The sequence below is a fragment of the Parasteatoda tepidariorum genome, chromosome 4 (genome assembly GCF_982258835.1).
Source record: "Parasteatoda tepidariorum strain Cologne lab strain chromosome 4, Ptep-v5.0, whole genome shotgun sequence".
NCBI lineage: Eukaryota > Metazoa > Arthropoda > Arachnida > Araneae > Theridiidae > Parasteatoda > Parasteatoda tepidariorum.
In genome coordinates this window covers 62,498,871-62,517,828 of record NC_141758.1, presented here as the reverse complement: position 1 = coordinate 62,517,828, position 18,958 = coordinate 62,498,871, and the positions used below count along the sequence as shown (strand labels likewise).

General features: G+C 26.5%; 1 protein-coding gene across 1 annotated transcript in view; it reads left to right on the top strand.

Annotated features, from left to right (window-relative positions):
* LOC107444469 (multiple PDZ domain protein) overlaps window positions 1-13,831 on the top strand; it is a 55,763-nt gene extending 41,932 nt beyond the window's left edge. The window contains exons 26-35 of the mRNA XM_016058620.4: window positions 169-225; window positions 348-449; window positions 561-632; window positions 2,451-2,613; window positions 5,614-5,816; window positions 7,372-7,455; window positions 8,654-8,875; window positions 10,012-10,128; window positions 11,034-11,131; window positions 13,756-13,831. Coding sequence (XP_015914106.1) covers window positions 169-225; window positions 348-449; window positions 561-632; window positions 2,451-2,613; window positions 5,614-5,816; window positions 7,372-7,455; window positions 8,654-8,875; window positions 10,012-10,128; window positions 11,034-11,114 — 1,101 coding nt within the window. The 3' untranslated portion in view covers window positions 11,115-11,131; window positions 13,756-13,831. The remainder of the gene's footprint in view (window positions 1-168; window positions 226-347; window positions 450-560; window positions 633-2,450; window positions 2,614-5,613; window positions 5,817-7,371; window positions 7,456-8,653; window positions 8,876-10,011; window positions 10,129-11,033; window positions 11,132-13,755) is intronic.
* The last annotated feature ends 5,127 nt before the right edge of the window (window positions 13,832-18,958 follow it).

Sequence of the window (18,958 nt, the reverse complement as noted above, 5' to 3'; positions counted from 1 at the left end):
TCACTTAAGAAATAAAACATTTTTTTCTCTATTTTCAGTTAATGTTTTTCATGTATTGAAAATGCAAGTGTACACAACTTTAATTATATATAGTTTCATTACATGCATTGTTTTATTTCATATATTGTTTTATTACATTTATTGTTTTATTGCATACACTGTTTTTAGAAAATGGAAGATATTATAGCTGCTCATCCAGGAGTGCGGATGATTACAACCAAAAAGGTGAATTATTACAATTTTTTTGAAACTTCAATTGTGCATTGAAATGCTTCTTAGCTTTTAAAAATAATTTTCATGAAATTATGTATTTACAGAATTTAGAAAAATTGCTTTTATATTTTTAGGGTGACTGTGGTTTAGGAATCATGATTTTAGAAGGAAAACATGCAGAATTAGGTCGAGGTATTTTTATATCTGATATGCAGAAAGGTAGTCCTGCTGAAAAGGTATGCTATATTACCTAAACTGTTTATTTTTTTACTATTTATTTTGGAAATAGCAATAAAATTTATTTTGTAGACTTGCAGTTTTTTATTTTGGCATATTTTTTATTGCAGTCTGGGCTTAGTGTTGGTGATATGATATTAGCTGTTAACAAAATGAAACTTATTGGTGCTGATTATGAGTTGGTATGTCTTTTTATTTTAAGTTCATAAAGTAAATTTTTAAATGCTGTATAGTTTAGTTGGAATAAATTTTGAAAACTTATATTCTAAAACAATATTCTTTGTGTTTCGGGCACTGAAATATCGTTATGAAGAACTGTGGAACCCCAGCTGCAAATAGAAGTCCATCCAGCTTCAGATCCATGTGTACCAGCTTGTCTAGGAATTAAAACTGGCCTGGCTGCAATGAGGACCACATTGTCACAATCATGCCATTGGTCATAATATTGTGGACCCCTAACCTCTATTACCCCTATGGCTCATAGCAGGATTTAGCTCGAATACTTTTTATGTATTCGAAAACTAGATACTTTTCTTAATTTAGTGATGTGATGCCACAATATGCATTACATATTTCTTAGCTTTTAAAATTTCTTTAATTTCGTAAACTTATTTTTTTAATTATTCTTAACCAAATTTTAATTAAATTAAACCAATTGTTTAATTTTTGTTAACATTTATAAAAAGGGAATATAAAATATTTTATTCTTTTCTTAATGATCAACGTAACGGCTAACTTAGTATTAATTCACTGTTGCGACCAACTCGAAAACAAAAATCTATTTTGAACTCTTTATACTTTATTTCTTACCACAAAAATGTTTCTGTTACATGGTTATACTAATTCGAAGTCTTTTTGGCAATTTATTTTCACCAAATTATTTTCAAATTTAATATTGGTTATGGGGTGTTGGCTTCATTTTTGGCTATGTTATCTTATGATAAATCACCAACCTTGGATCTCTTCTCATGCTCCTAACTGTCTGTTGGGAACTATTCAATAACTTTTTAATTTGACTTTTGATTAGGCAGGTCATGGGGGATTTATCTCCCATGACCCTTGAGATTAGTCCTTATTAATATTATTATTCAAAATTTATTGTTTAACTTAGAGAGTTTTATTATGGATAAAATATGATTTTGTATCTGGAGCTCTACAAATACTAAATAAAAGTTTTATCATAATTGTGATCCAGTTTTCATCTTCAACTGTCATTTTCGTTATTCTGTTTTCACCACGATGTTCAATTAGTCAATCATACAATTCCAACCGCACCTAATTTTATCATTATATAAAATATACTAGAGAAAACCCTTGAATTATATCTGAAATAGTTTCCTACAAATATTCCTATTTTTTATGTTTAAGCACATTTGCTATCGATCTCACACCAGCCTGTGATATGATAACCAATAAAATAGCATCACACACTGGTGCTAAATTGGCAATAAATGATGCATTAGAAATAGAAAAGTTTCAAATTTGTTGATGACACAAGACAAAATATTTGTCCACAACTTTTCATCATTTGTAGCAAAAATATCATTATCTAATACCTAGATATGATCCATGGTGGCTCAGTGGTTAAGGTAATGAACTGCCATTATGAAGAACTGAGATTTGTTCCCTGATGGCGGCCTGAATCCTAACTATCTTTAGATCAATGGGTGGAAGCTTGTCTGGTAAGTAACAGCGGTTGGTGCACAATGCTTCCAACATTGTCTCCATCATGGTGTTGGTCACGAAATTGTGAACTCTTAATCTCCACGACCACTATGGCCAACAATGATCAGATTTAGGAATGCTTTAATTTAATACCTAAATATTCGAAAATTCTTTAGAACGAAAATTCTCAATAGAATGTGTAAAGGGATTCTAAGTTTAAAATTAGGCTATTTTTTAAAAGTATGAATATTAAGGCCAAGTGCATTAAAATGTGTTTGATCTGTAAAGTTAATTTCTCCGAGGCTTTCTAATAACTTAAAACGTTTCACTTTTAGGCTGCTTCTGTCTTAAAGAATGAAGATGGCCCTATAACTTTTCTAGTTGTTAATTCACAAAAACCTGGTTCTTCCTCCAGCCCAGTGCACAATGATATCAATCACGAAAAGAAACCCAGAAATAGCTTAATACCTCTACCTGAAACAAATGGCCGTCGTAAAAGTAAGTGTTCTTTTGGCTGAGTTATTGCTTTTCTTTATTATTGTAATTTTATCTGAGAGAAAAAAAACTAATACATTCAGACTTGATTTATATTTGTTTAAATGCTAAAGTATGATGATTTCCATTCGTTTTTATTTTAATTCATCATGCATCATCAATTTAATGCATCATCATGTTTTAAAAGTGATTTGTGCTTTATAAAAGCATACATATTCATCCAAATTCAGTGGATTAATGTGATTTGCAGTGTTGTTCACAGTATAAATTTTTTAATGTTAAATTTAAATAGTTAGAGTTTATTAACCCTTACACGATTGGTTAATTTTCAAGAAAACGGTCCTAAAAGTGACTATTTTGCCAAATACACGTATTTGATTAGTGCTGGCATTTAGTTTAAAATAAACTATCTACAATTGCCTTAAAAATATCCTGGTACTGCCATCTGGCGTGTAAAATGTGAAATAAAATGTTTTCTGGAAAAAAGAGATGAATTAGTTTCATTCTTATTGGTGCATTACTACTGAACGCTCCAGCCTGGAAATTTCACGGGAGCGAGAAATGGAGGGCGAAACCTCACCCCGTCATTTTCATGGAAGCAAGAAGGAAGGGGTAACCTTTTGGTACAATCACAAATGGGTGGATCATTTTTACATCCACTAATGTATGCGTGATTAGTTTGTCATGCTGAGAATCGTGAAGACTAAAATGTTATTTTCGACATTCAGAGGGTTGAACATGAATTGCATTGAAGCAGCTACAGTGCTTATTGCCATTTGAACATGCTTTATTTCTTTTTTCTAATTAAAGTTTATAATTTAATATGGTTCTAGTTAACTTTTGTATGCATAAATTTTATTTCTACTGCACAAATATATTTTAATTAAATATTATTACATATAATGAGGGAGATGTTTTTTAACATATATCTTAAGAGTTAAATAACAATGAATAAAAGGTATTTCAAATGCTTGGAAGTTCTTATGTCAAAAGAATTAATCTAATTAGCTATTTTTTGGAGATTAGCATTTGTTATGTGTTTCTACATCTTGAGATTAGATGATGACAATTACTTTAGGTTGGTTAATTACTTTTTAATTTTTGGAACTGTGGGTTTCTAAGTATGTCTGTAAAATATAATGATGATGGAAAATGTTATGTTTTTTAAATTAATTACTTTGTCTTAATAAGCAATTCTACATAAAAAGATGAAAAAAAATTGAAATATATTTCATTGCTATGGAAAATTTAAATAAATGCTTTTGTTATATTTAATTGAATTCTCCATTTATTCAGTATTGAGAAAGAGAGAAACTTAACTTTCCAAATATAGAGCCCCTGTATAAAAGTGTATGGAAATTTCCTGTTACACATTACCCTCCCATTGAATAACATGGGGGAAATCAGTTGTTTGATACCGGAAAGCTTGCAGCTAAAAGTTCGGAAAAAGCTGCGAATAACGCTGACAGTGCTAAAATTGGTTTCTTTCTTTGTGTCTCAATTGTTTGCTTAGTTGCAATATAAAGTTTAATACAAAGTATATGTGAAATTATTTTTGAGTCAGGGCTCAAAAAATCCACAAATTGTATTCCCTAAACTTAAAGCTTTGCGTGACCAAATTTTTTTTCTTTGATTGCATATTGATAAAAATTTGTGACCGTATTTATTATTAATCTGACAAAAGAAAAAACTTTAACAACATTATATTTACATTAACCTTTTTATTTTAAGTATTCGGTATTATTAGCAAAAAATATATTAATTACAAGTAAGTATTGAAAGAGTTACCTGAGTGGATATTTCATTCGCTTTAAAAATAAACAAATAGGAAATAACAGTCAAAATGTTTCAAGCGCTTCAAAAATAAGTGCCGATTTTCAAGACTTGCCAGGCATAAAAGTAAAAAAAAAAGTTTTGAAATAAAAAATGTAAAGTTACCAATGAATATGAAAAAATAGAGAAACAAAACAAGAGAAACCATAGAAGGAGAGAGAGAAAAATCGCAGTGGCCGAGAGATAATGAAAACCTATTTTTGAAGCACTTAAAACATGTCAACTGGTTTTTCATATTTGTTTATTTTTGAAGCCAATGAAGCTTACAATCATTTAATATCTTACTGTTACAGTTTCTTGAGATTATTTATTTAATATTGAAAGAGTTGTTTTGCGTTGCTTATTGGTTTTTTTTATACAAAATAGGCATTGATGAAATAAATACAGAGCATTATTATTAAAAAAATAAGTATGATAAGTGGATAAATGCTTTGTATATGCCTATTTTCTTTTGTGTAATCTACAAAATGTTCAATTTTAGCTAATGGATGAAATTTTGAAGATTCTTCTTTTCAATCGATTTTTATTGTTTTTTTCAGTGGTTAATCTGCATAGAATCGTGATTTTAACTCAAAATGTTGCATTGAATCCTTTCTCATAAGTAGATTCTGATGAAATGTATACATACTTACCAGTCATGTGAATTATACTGGAAAAATAACCACTCACCGTGTGGTAACTTACATAAACAACTGGTCACTTTTTCCTTTCTTTTTTTTTGAAAATTGTTTAATGATAAAGGTACATCAACACAAAAAGATTCTGGAGTACAGAATTTTCATTAAAATGTTAATGTCTCCATTTAAAATTTTGATCCTTCAGAATCTAACTATTTGTGATGGAACGATTCATGTGGACAGTATATTTAACTAAATTTTGACACCGGCTCATTAGGTTTGAGGAAAAAGTGGCTACTAAATTTTAAGAAAAGTTGCCGGCCACTGGTTACCAACTAAAAATTTAAATTTTCAGGTCTAATATGAATGCTTAACTGCTATATAAAGTCTAAATTTTTACCTGTATAGCTATATAATTTTCAAAAACTCTTTTGCAGAAGTGTATATAAAAATATTTTTTTTTAGTATCTAATCTATTTTATCTAGTATTTTTTTTTAGTATCTAAGGCAATTTTGAGTGATTTTTTTGTTCATTAAAATCATTGTTTCTTAGGTTCAACCCCTTCTTCCACCTGTCCATCGCCATCCCCAAACAGTGTATCACCAAATTTGCCTGTTTGTCCTATTCCTCCACCTGCTGAGTTTTCTGATCCGTGTGTTACATTAGATTCTGTTGGAAAAGAGATGGTGATTGATATACACCGTGAAAAAAATGGCCTTGGTTTGGGTATAGTTGGTGGTTCAGACACCCCTTTAGTAAGTGTATAAATGCAGTTTGATGATATATTCTTGAGAATATATTATGTATATAATGCATAGAACACTTAATGTAATTATGTTTCGGAATTCATGGAACCTGTATAAGAATGTGTTATAAAATAATGGAATATGTTATAGAAATAAAGAACATATTACAATGTAGAAAAATTTATTCTAACAAATCATTAGATTGGTTTTTAATGAAAAAATCAAGGTCTTATTGTTTTTGTTTGAAATCAATTCTTTTTTTAAATTTGATTTGAAAATGTTACATTTAGTCTATCTTAATCTGATCCCCTAAAATACTTCTTATACATAAAGATTTATATTATGTAGAGTGCTCTGAAATCCCCATTCTTAATATGTATTGTTAGAATCCTTCTAAAAAAAACAAAAATGCTATCAAAATCTGTTGAAACAATATTGAGTAAGAGGGGACGTAAAACATTGAAATCAATTTGTTTCCTTGAGGGAATTTGGCTTCATCGTATAATTGCCTAATTGCATAATTGGCTTTAACTTTTTTTTCCTTCTGAATAGTGTGATAAGTTTCAATGTTTTGTTCGCCACTTTTACTTTGTTTCCTTTCAATTATAATTAAATATTAGTTTGCTACCATTTATGTTTTTACTTCTTTGACTTCATTTTTCACTGAGGTTTTAAAATTATAGGTTTAGGGCAGTCATTGCAGAACATCCTAAAAATTGAGTTAACATCTAAAATATTTTTAGAATTAGCTTGTACAGTTAGGTAGAGGTAAAAAAGAGGCTGGGTGGCTGAATGGTAGCGCTTCACGCTTCTGTGCCACGGATCTGGTGTTTTATCCTCAGACTGAGCAGAATTGACTCAGCCTTTTATCCCTTCAGTGGGTGGATTAAATGAGTATCAAGCATGTTTGGAGACTAAACACTGGTGGTTCTGTATTTGACTGACCATACACCTAGAACATCCTTTCCTGCACCCCAGAGCCCAAGGGCAACAAAACTGGGTTGGGCACAGAAAACCTTGGCCTTCCATGTGCTTACATGCTACTGAATTTGATTTAGTGGTTAAGAAATTCCATAGACTATTCAGATAATAAAGTCAAATCAAATTTTATATAATTAAGAATAAATTAATTTCTAATGAAACTATGTTTAGTGTCTGTAAGAAATATAAATGAAAGCTTTTTATGAAATGATTGCTTATTTCTAATCACTGTCTTTATTAGTCATATTTTCAATATATTTATTAAATTTTCCGTATTACTTATTAGTTTTTTTTTATTAATAGTGTGAGGTGTGAGTGATCTGTCTACATTATCACAAATATATACATATATATATATATATATATATATTGTTGAAATTCAGTATGCATGATGCTGTTTTTCACCATTTGTTCACTCTTTGTTTAATCTCTTTTTATGTTTTATACACTTTAATCTTGGAATTTTCATTTACTTTCTAAGGTGTTTACTAGTTTGTTAAAGTTTTTTAAACGCATGAATTTGTAAGCTGGATTTGTATAAAATGTTTAGAAATAGTTCCTTATTTTTCTGTTTTCTAAATAGGGTTGTGTAATAGTTCATGAAATTTATGCTAATGGCGCTGCTGCTCTAGATGGAAGGCTAAAACCTGGTGATCAGATCCTTGAGGTAATGCTTTCTACTTATTAATAATACTGTGGAATAATAGATTCATTTTTAAAGCAGTTTTTTTTTTTGAAGTTCTATATTGTTATGGAGAAGGTTATAGTGAATTAGTCTGAGTTAATTAAAAAGCTTTGCTAATAGAATGTAATGTATATGGTTGTTATGGAGAAGGTTATAGTGAATTAGTCTGAGTTAATTAAAAAGCTTTGCTTAATGTGATGTAATTGGCTTATTTTAATTTAATAACCAATTTAATTAGCTTAGACTTTTTATTTTTATAACCAATATAATTGGCTTATGTTTTTCATAAATGTTTACTGTGCGTTATGTTAAAATGTGATTCATTTTTATGATAGTGTCATACTTTGAATTTGAATCTATTTATTTGAAAAAATTTTTTGTCATTTTCTTGGTTTAAATTTTTTTTTTCTCAAGTGCTTTTAATTTCATAGATTTTTGTGTCACAATTTGTCTACTTAAATTTTTATTACTAATTTGAATGAAAGTTTGATTAATCTAATTATCTTTCTTTTTTGGCTAAAATTATAGCTTCCAAAAACCAGCATTACATTTTCTAAGAAATGCCATACTTATTGAATGGACAATTGCATTTACCTGCTGTTGTAACTCAATTAATAGGCCAAACATTTATAACTGCCTTTTTTAATATTTTTAAAAAAACTATTTATGAAAAGTAAAATTATTTTTATTAATAATACAATAAATTGTTTTAGCATATATTCAACTTTATTTGTATCTTAAAATAATTTTTCAATGTACAAGTAAAGTTTAATGTGTGCTAAAATGATTCATTGTTCATTGCATAGCTAAGAATTTTTATGAACAGGAATTCAAACTTTTTATTTTATTCACAATATGAATTTCTATAAAAAATAAATTTTTTCTTTCTTTGTCTTTATTTTTACTTTCTCATTATACGCAGTAAAATATTGTTTTAATTTTGTCACCTATTTAGTGCAGTGCAGTTCTGTGTAAGTATTCAGTACAATGTTAATTTAACAAATAATTTATTTTTTTTATTCTTTAAATAAAATAAGACTTGTAATATGTCCTTTGACGAAATATTAAAGCCGAGTGTATTTAGTACGGTTTTATTGTATTTATTGTACATTTAGTACAAATACATATTATTATTGTACTAAATAATAGAATATTGAAATAGTATTGTCTTACATTTTAGATTAGTAAACATGATGTTAGAGGAGCTACTCATGTAGAAGCCATTAATTTACTCAGGCATTCCATACCAGTTGTAGAATTACGCATTTATAGGCATAAAGAGACTAGTGAAGTTTCATCTTTGGCCGAGTTTACTGTTGAATTTTTCAAGAAACCAGGTCGTGGTCTGGGATTAAGTATTGTTGGAAAACATAATGCTCCAGGAGTTTACATTTCAGAAGTGGTCAGTAACATTTTTTATGTCTTAAATAAAGTTCAAATTTTTAAAATTTCTGTTATTCATGCACTGGGAATGATATTTTTTTATATTGTGATGAATTTCGAATGTTGTAAATTTCCAAGCAAAAAATGTTTTTGTTTTTGAAATTATTATCTAAAAAGCAAAAACCAGTATTTACAGAGCAGAGAATTTATTTTAAAATGAGTTTTTTTTGTTAAATCAGTGTAATTTTTTACAATTTTACTTCCGTAATGCTCTTTTCTTTTACCTCTTGATCCAAAAGTTGGTCATTCTTAGAGAAAAGTTTTCATACATAATTGGTCTCACTGTGAGGCGGTTGCAATGTTACAACTCAACATGACTTTCTGGCTGGACATCTTTTTCAAAATTGGTGTCTTTTCTGTGTCTAAAACTGGTGTCATACTGCTGTACACTTTGCAGGAAACACATCATTGTGGATGGTCATTAATTTTTCTTGGAAATTTTTCTTTTAGAAATGAAATAATAGTTTCAAAATCAATAGAAATTTTCAGTTTTATGGATATAAAATCTAACAAAATTAAAATTTTTTCCATTGAATTAAGCCCAACCTTATTTTATTAAATAGTTTTTATCAGGTTCAATGTCTCGAACTTGATTAAATATTAAAAACAAATTATAATATTTATTTTTTGTGTCTTTACCCAAAGAAGAATGACTCATTAGTTTTCTTTAGCAGCATGAAATTTATATTAAAAAATTATTGAAGTGAAATTCATAAGAAAACTTGAATGTCTTTTTAATTATTTTATTTATTGAATGAAATAAAAAGTGTTAAATATTGTAAATGATGGAATCAGCTGTGAAATTAATTATATTAATTTTTACTTTAATTTTGTTTAGAAAAATATGAAGTTTGGAACTATTTGGTTGAATCTTATAATTTAATCTTTGTTTAATGCTTATTTTTTACTTTCAAACTGTGATCACTATTTACCAATATTAACCTATTAAATTTTTAACTTTGATCATGGAAGAGAAAATACAATTCTTCTCGGATAACTTGAATTTTCTTTTTTTTAATTATTATTAATTTGTTAATAATGTATCTTTTAAATAGTATTTTTTAATCATTGCTTGTGCTAAAATGTTAATTTTAGATTAAAGGTGGCGTTGCTGATGTAGATGGGAGTCTAATGATAGGGGACCAAATTTTAGAAGTAAATGGGCAAAACTTAAAGGAAGCTGATCAAGAAATTGCTGCTATTTTATTAAAGGTAAGCTTAAATTAAATACATCCTTTTTATCCTTTAGGCATTGTTGATTAATTAATATATTTCACCCTGAGGTGCTTTCTGATAAATTATTTTTATAAATTGCTTACTCGTTCTTATTGACCAAAAAGCAGTTTTTTAAAATTTAGTTAATTAACTCAATTTTATTAATAAACTGTAAACATAAAGGCTTTAGATTGTATGAATAAAATAAGGTGTAATGATGTTCATTTTTCACTTTACTGTATTGATACCAAATATAAATATAAATGTCATCAAATTATCTTTTTTGTATATTTCTCCCTTAAATAGTAACAAAAAAAAACACATTTTTTGTTTCTCTTTTAATGAAAATAGACTAACTACTTTTAATTTGTTGTAAACAGGCAATTTTTTAACTTTAATATTTTGACAGTGACTTTGAGGCTTGTCATAGCAGGCTTCCCTTAACATGCTGCACTTTTCCCATAAGGCATTTACTTTATCCAAAATTTAAATTAATATTGTACACAAATACAATTATATCTGCTTATTAATTAAAAAAAATGATAATAAGATTTAGAATAAACTGTTTTTCTTTAAGCAAGTATACTGAAAATTAGTTTATTTGTTATATAGGAAAAGAATTATTTTTTCCTTATTTTACTGGAAATTTTTTTAATCATTAAAGTTCTGTAGTATTTTTTTCTTTTTTTGCTTAGCTTTCTGTGAGTATATTTTTATATTGCTGTCATGTGATGTATCCAATTGCCTTAATGTTTATCTTGAACAGCTTTGTGATATTACTAACAAAAGCAATTCCTTATAATTATTTCTATATTTTTATTGTAAAGCATAATCTCTATGATTTAAAGTTTCTCTTCCCCCCATCCTAAATTTATTTCAAACCTTACATTTTAATTTTTCAGACTTGTGTAGGAAATATTAATATGAAAATCGGGAGACTAAAATGTGAAATAAATCTTCCACCTAGAAGATCGATGCACTAAAAAAATGCTTCTTATAAGTAAGTGATTGATACTCATTGATTGTTTGTTTAAATTTTATTATTTTTTATTCTTCAGTATAGCTTAGAAAATTCGAAGTTACCAAATTAGAAATTCTAACCAAATAAGAAATTCTAAATAAACCAAATTAGAAATTCTAAATATCTAAAAATTTAGATAATACATGTTCTCTCAAACAATCAAAATAGTAAGAGATTACTTCTTTTACCAAGGATGTAGCCAATAAACTTCGTCTAAGTGCCCAGTAGCAGAATTTTTGTGATCAGTCAGCAGCAAAATCATTATAAATTCAAAATTGTGTGAGATTTTAGCACTGTCAGACCAAGACTAAATTCTAAATATTAGGCTTAGTGTAGCATGTGTATAGAAAAATTAACACATAAATAAAAAAATAGTAAAAGCTTTCAACAATATTATAAATAATAAAAAATTTAAAATTAAATTTATTATTCTAATTAATTATTATTCTATTAAATTTATTATTCTAATTAATTATTATTCTAATAAATTTATTATTCTAATTAATTATTATTCTATTAAATTTATTATTCTATTAAATTTATTATTCTAATTAATTATTATTCTATTAAATTTATTATTCTATTAAATTTATTATTCTATTAAATTTATTATTCTAATTAATTATTATTCTATTAAATTTATTATTCTATTAAATTTATTTTTCTAATTAATTATTATTCTATTAAATTTATTATTTTAAAATTTATTATTCTAATTAAAAAATTTTGTGCACACTTAAAAACAAATGGAATAATTTAAGATTAAAAATGTTTTAAGTTCTTATGCAAACAACTACAAATATCAATTAGAGCTTTTGAAAATTAAGAATTTATATTTTTAATTTTTCTTGTTTTTTAATTTTCAAAATTTCATTAATTTAAAGTAACTTTGTTCCTTTTTTTTCTTTTAAATTTGAGATTAAAATTTATCTACTGATGCTGAGATGATTATTTAAAAAAAAAAAATTGATTTGAAAAGCAGTTTGAAGCTGTGCTGGAAAATTGCTACTACTGAGAGTACTACTGCATTTTTTTTCTTAAAATTATACTTTTTTAACCTCTTAACTAATTATCACTTTAAAAAAAGGCAAATGGTTTTTATTACTTCATTGGTTTACTGGATTTTTATTACTTCATACTTACTAGGTTTGAGCCAGCATTTGACTCAAAAATTCTGATTTCTTTTTAATTTAAATTCTTTTCTTCTGATTCTTTTTTTCCCTACTTCTTTAATATTTCTTACCTTTTCAGCTAATTTTAATGACTTATAAGGAGCTTAAACATTTGAAAATACCAGTTAGAGCATATAAACAATACTTAATACACAAAAAAATAATAAAAAATGTTGCAAAATTAATGCTACATTAAATAATTTACAAGAAATGCCACGACTCTAAGACCTAAAGAATGACTACACTTTTGGAGAAAAGTTTCTTTTCAAACTGCCATGAAATTGAGTCTCCTTTGAAAGTGATTTCACAAAAGTGACAGGCTTTAGATGAGAAATGCTTTATAACTCTTTAGGACCTTATGCAATTTGAAAGTACTTTATTTTATGTAGCTCAAAATGTAAAAAGTTCTAAACATTATTATAAAAAATTAAAGGTAATTCATGCACACTTGAATATATTATTTATTTTAAGATCTTATATTATGTGTTATGTAGCAGCTGGGTATTTTTAATGTTAAAATAGTAGCTATGTGAAGAAATCAGTTAAAACTTGTTTAAAATTAATTTAGTACCTAACCTGCACAATCATGCAAGCTCAGTATTAAAGAGATAAGGAAGAAAATCTCGTTTGGTTTTCATTAAAAAGACGTTTTTAGGAACAGTTTTTGCAAAAGCGCCATGACCAGAAATTTAGCATTTCAAAACTAAATGACCAAAAATGGAACAAAAGCATTATAAATCAAATATGTTCTGTTCCGTCATAGCCTATGAAGAAGAATAGCCAGTGCTTCTTTAAACTGTAACTGCTTAACATAAATTTCTTTGGAAAGTTGGATTATTTTTGTTTATTTTCTAAAGGAGATTGAAACACTGAATCAGTTGATGGTAATTGTGCAAATAATTTGAATTATCCAAAGTTAAATTTAATTTATCACCATTGTTTTAATATTATTTTTATGCAGAATTCTGCATACTGAGAAAAATTCTAATTATATAAAATTATTAATTAATTAAGTTCAATTTATGAACTACTGGTACACTATACTATAGTATTATAATACATTATAATATAATGTACACTATATGTAATGTAAATATCTTTTATGCTTGATATTTTACTCTAAGAACACTATTTTCTTATAAACTCTTATTTTCTAACAGTTTTCTGAAATATATTATTAGTTTTTCTAATTTTTGATAATTTAAAACTCTTATATTGTTAATAATTAGCAAATTATTTATTTTGATTTGTGTTCTCGTTGAAAGATTAAGTAATCTTACAGTTTTTTTTGTATTATAAATTTTAAAATATCAAACATATATCCAGAGTTAAATAAAACGCAATTTAAATAAAACTACTGTAATGCTATTGTATTGTCGTTTATATCAAATATGTATATTAATTTCTATTTTTCTTGAAAAATATTTTCAGATGTATAGCACCCAAGTACCTTATATTGATATCCTGTGACTATGCAACTTTTCATCCCTATGCAGATAAAGAAAAATGATTTTTAGACATTTTAAAAAAATATACTGCTTTATAATTTTCACAACTTTTTCCAGTTTCAAATTGTAATGAAAATTTCCAGTTTTATAGAACAATAGATTGTATGAATCTTAATCTCGAATTTGTTAATTTTATCTTCTTACAGATGAAAATAGTACTGAATCCTACTACTTGATATTCAAGTACTTTTAATGAATAATCTAGTTTATCAATTAATGTTGCAATGATGAAGTTTTGAGATATTTATATACTGTTTTGTTATTTTCAAGTTATTTGTAGTCTTGAATTATTGAGTATTTGTTTATATATATTGCTAGTTCATTTTTACATTAATGTGAACTCTCTATATTATCATCTCTACTTTTTGATAGTTGTATTTAAACATCAATGATAAACCCTTGATAGAAGGCAGATTTTTTATTTAAAATTAAATAAATAAATATGGCAAAATAAAGAAGATTTTATTTGAAACAATGTTAAACAAGGCAACTATATTAGAAGATAATTAGTTTATAAAACTTGTTGTTCCAAAGAACATATGAATGTGATTTGAATAATTTTTAGATTAGAATATTTGTTTTTACTTTTTAGGTAAAAAAATATTTTTAAAAAGTTTTGAATTTATTGACTATTTGGTTTTTTGAATAGCATTTGATTTTATTCAGTAATTTTCCACAGACAGTGGTTGAATGCATTTAGATGGTTTTCTCCAGCATTTAAACTGTTTTGTGTGATAAATATTTATTGTTAAATTTGAGTCGTATAGTCTTTTATTTTATTTTTAAATCATATGCATTAGCACTAAGAAAAGTCTGACCTATATGATCTTTTAAATAAATATCTAAGCTTCGGAAATTTTCCCTAAAAGTTGTTGGTGAATACAATGTTTATTATGAATTTGTTCTATGTCTTTTAATTTTGTGTTTAGGTTATATGACTGACTTTCTTTAATGCAAACTTTTTTGTCTCATAAAAAATATAATTATAATATAAATTTTTAAAAACTTTCAATTCTATGCAATTTTTAGTCAAATAAATGTAATCCGCTTTCTCCAAAGAAAGAGCATTATAAATGAGAAATTACCTGCTTCTATCAATGATGATTGATATTGTTTTCATGAATTCATTATAATTGCTAATATTTATAATAAATATTAACAAATATTTGTAAAGAATTAGTTGCACGTCTTTTTATTTTTGTTGACTGATTTGCTTTTATGCAGACTTGATTAGTTTGTCACATAAATAATGTATGTATAATAATAAATTTTAGCCAATGTCAGTTCTATGCAATTTTTAAAAATCAGAAATGAATGCTTGCTTAAAAAAAAGAGCATTATGAAGTGCAAGAGCATTAAAAGTTAATTCGGTCAATAATTTTTTTATATTTTGATGTACTGACTTAAAAAAGGGATGCAAACTGTTTTTTAATTTTAGTTATTTCAATGATAAATATTGAGAAAATGATTTTCTGTTACTCATTCAGAGTTTTGTCAATTTTTCATGTCAGAGTGCCAGCAATCCATTTTTCTGACATTATCAAAGAGTGGTATTTTTTCCTCATTCAATGGTTAAATTATTTAGTGTGATCAGAAACATTGTAATTTTGGATTTTTAAATGCTACTGTGGTTCTTGAATATTATGAATTACATCATAAAATTTAGTCTTTCTTATTCATTTCAATTTGTTGTTTATAAAATTTAGAGTGTCTTAATCTTCCATTTTTTCATATCTTATGAAATAGTTCTTGCTACTTTTTATTCCTTGTAGTATTGATCCTTAAGTCCCCTTTTAAATTAATATTTAGAATTGTTTAAAAGTACTTATATTACACTGTACAACATGAAAAATATCTTTTAGATGAAAATATGTATTTCTTGTATATTTTCTGTTAAAAATAACAAATCTGTAAAATAATTATTTTCTTCGTTTACACGCACCATTTTCTCTAAAAACCTTATTTTAGCTTTGCGACTTAACATAGTTTAATAACACATAATAAAAATTTTTGGGCAAAGGAAATGCTCTCATTGACTCTGAGACCGTCGCCAACATTTTTGATCTCAGAAGCCTCATCTACCTTTCTGAAATTTCAAGGATATGGATTAAAAGTCGAGACAGTAAGGTGATGGGCCTTTTTGGTTTTAAAATATGAATCAAGCGCTTTCTGTTATAAAGAATCACCAAGTTTCAGCTAATGGACAGTAAAAATGTTTAAATTTGTTGTACAGTGTTATTATTATTTAGTTTTCCTATAATAAATATTTTTAGAATGCTTTAACATGGATTATGCTTATAGAAAAGGTGCTTATACACAATGTTTATGTCAATGTTATCTAGTTGAAAGAAGTAGTGTAAATATACTAATTCAGAATAGAACTATATAACAATGTGCACTCTTATAACAGAGCATGTTTTTAAAGTAATATAATTTTTTTTCCATTATTTATTCAATAGAATAGAGTCTGTAAAACACTGTGATTTGTAAAACCTATAAAGCAAAATTTCAATTGCTCAAATTAAATATTTTCCAGGGAGTTTATAAACACAACTTAAAAGTCATGAAAATGTATATATTTGAGCTTGTGATTAATGATTTCTTTTCTTAAATTTTTTTTTAAAATTCAACTAAAAATATACTAATGTTTCACATTTATTTTTCTTCACATATTTTGCATTTCTGAATGCATATGTTGTAATTTTAATGACAAAAATGCAAAATATTTTTCCTATCAATGTATTAAATTTCCATTATACTTTTTAAAAGGACACTAATCAATGTGAAAAATTTTAAAAAAAATTACAATTTTGCTTAAACACTGCCTAGTTCTCTGATAAGAACTTAATTATTTTCTTAGAACAATTGAAATACCAGTATTAAGTATATTTTCACTGGTTTTTTAGTGTTGTTTAAAATTGTTGTCAGTATTAGTAAAGCATAATTGAATTCATTCCGCCCACATTGAATCTAATACTATGCAATCTACCATTGAATTAGACCATCATTCACTTAAATATGTTATTCTAAATGTTAAGATATTATGTAGATGGGCAGTAATATTGCCAAACATATGAAACACACACACACTTTTTTCATTAAAACATTTGATTTTACTTGGCGTTTTCACCCCCCCCCCCATTTATTAAGAACTATTTGCTCTTTCTTTATTCTAAAATAATTTTTTATCTTTGATTATTATCAAAACGTCTTCAGGTGAAATTTTTCTGTATAAAATAAGGGAAATACTTTATTAACTTAAGATCTAATGATCGGATTTTCACATACTAGTGCTTGATCTTTGTAGTTCTGGAGCTTAATCTTAATTTCTGTTAATTAATTAGTACCGATGATATTTTAAGATAAGAAATCAGATACAAAAATGTACTTTCTCTGATTTAATATCCATTTATTCAACAGATTTGGATTCTAAACCTTTAAAATAGGGGGTGTTACGAATCTAGAAAATATGGTCCCAGTTATTTAGGCAAGAAAATTAGCTCCCATTATGTTAATTTCACTCTTTTCTCTAATATCGAATTTTTGAATTTTTCGTATTTTGAATTTTTATTTCTTATTTATACTTATTTCCTTCAAATTGTGATTTCTGTGATTTAAAATTATGTTCATTAAATTGATGTAAAAACTTGTATACAATACAATTAAGAATTTTTGGTAAAATAATAAAGAATACTAAATAGTAATGTAATAATAAGTAATTATAATATAAAATAATTACTAATTATAATTTTTTTTATTTGGATTTATTTTAGAATAAATGACTATTATAATTGTGTGCAAAACTTTTCGATTCAAAGTTCCCGAGATCTGACAAAATGTGCAAAAAGTTAAACTAACATAAAGGGTACAAACTTTCAACGACTCTCCTGCCTAAACAATCAGGACCATAGTTTTGAGATTGCAGCTACCACATGCTTTGAGGGTCAAGAATCTAAATCCATGTAAGAAAAAAGTATACTTATTTAGAGAAAATGTGTTTTTGTCTCTGATTTTGTAGTTTAATATATTCTCTGTACAAATTTATTTGCTTATTGAAGACTAGGCCCTCAAACAATTATGTTCAAGTCCTAACGTGTGAAAATTGTGTTATTAGTTTTAAAAAGTTCGCTTGCCTGTTTTGTGTACTGTACATTGGCATATAAAACTTTTGTCAAGTACTTCCCTTGCTAGTTAAAAAGATTTCTAATTTACAATTTAAGAATATTATAAAACATTTACTTTTTTCAGACATTTGATTAGATTTACTGCATATGGGATGGCAAAAGTATATATACATAAAAAATAAATAAATAGAAGAAACTATATTTTAACCCATTAATATATATATTTAAATGACTCTGTTAACTGTCATATTTGTCATTAAATAAATAGACTAAGGATATGTATGTGAGTGTACTTCATTAAATTACTGTACCTTTAATTTGTAAAATCAAGGCAAGTTTGTTTTTGTGATAAAGAAAAATCATGTTTTTAGTGTATAGTAATAGGCAAAAGTTTATGTATGTGCCAAATCCTTATAAATTCAAAATTTTATTTACATAATCAATTAGAATTTTTAATATGCTTATTTCATGTTTCAGTAATTTCTGTGTCCTAAATATGATGCAAATATAAAAACTAACTCATTGTGTACTGTTTTATAAACAATCATGAAAAAAAGATGTATGAATATTTCATTGTTAGTTTAGGGCAAACCTTTTTTTATTTATTTGCATAATAAGTTCATCTGATAAAAAATAAGTCACCCCTAGTGAAATCATTAAAAGCATAATTTAATACTCTGTAACTCTGGTTCTGGACTTGATGAGCGCCTAGATTTTATTAGGATGTGAATCCACCAGTACTGCTGATACGATCTAAACCACTTGGTAAAGGTTTGGTCTTGCAAATTTAGGCTTTTGTAAAGATGTTAATTTTGGCGTATTAACCATTGTTCTAATATGTCTCACAGATTTTTGATGAGATTCAAGTCAGGTGCTTTTTCAGGCTGGTTGAGATGGATGTGTGGACCAGAATAATGAATTTTGCTACTGTCATCTTAAAAAATCGATATAGAGCAAACTCGTCTTGAAGTTGTTGACTCAAAGTAACCCACTTAATAACTC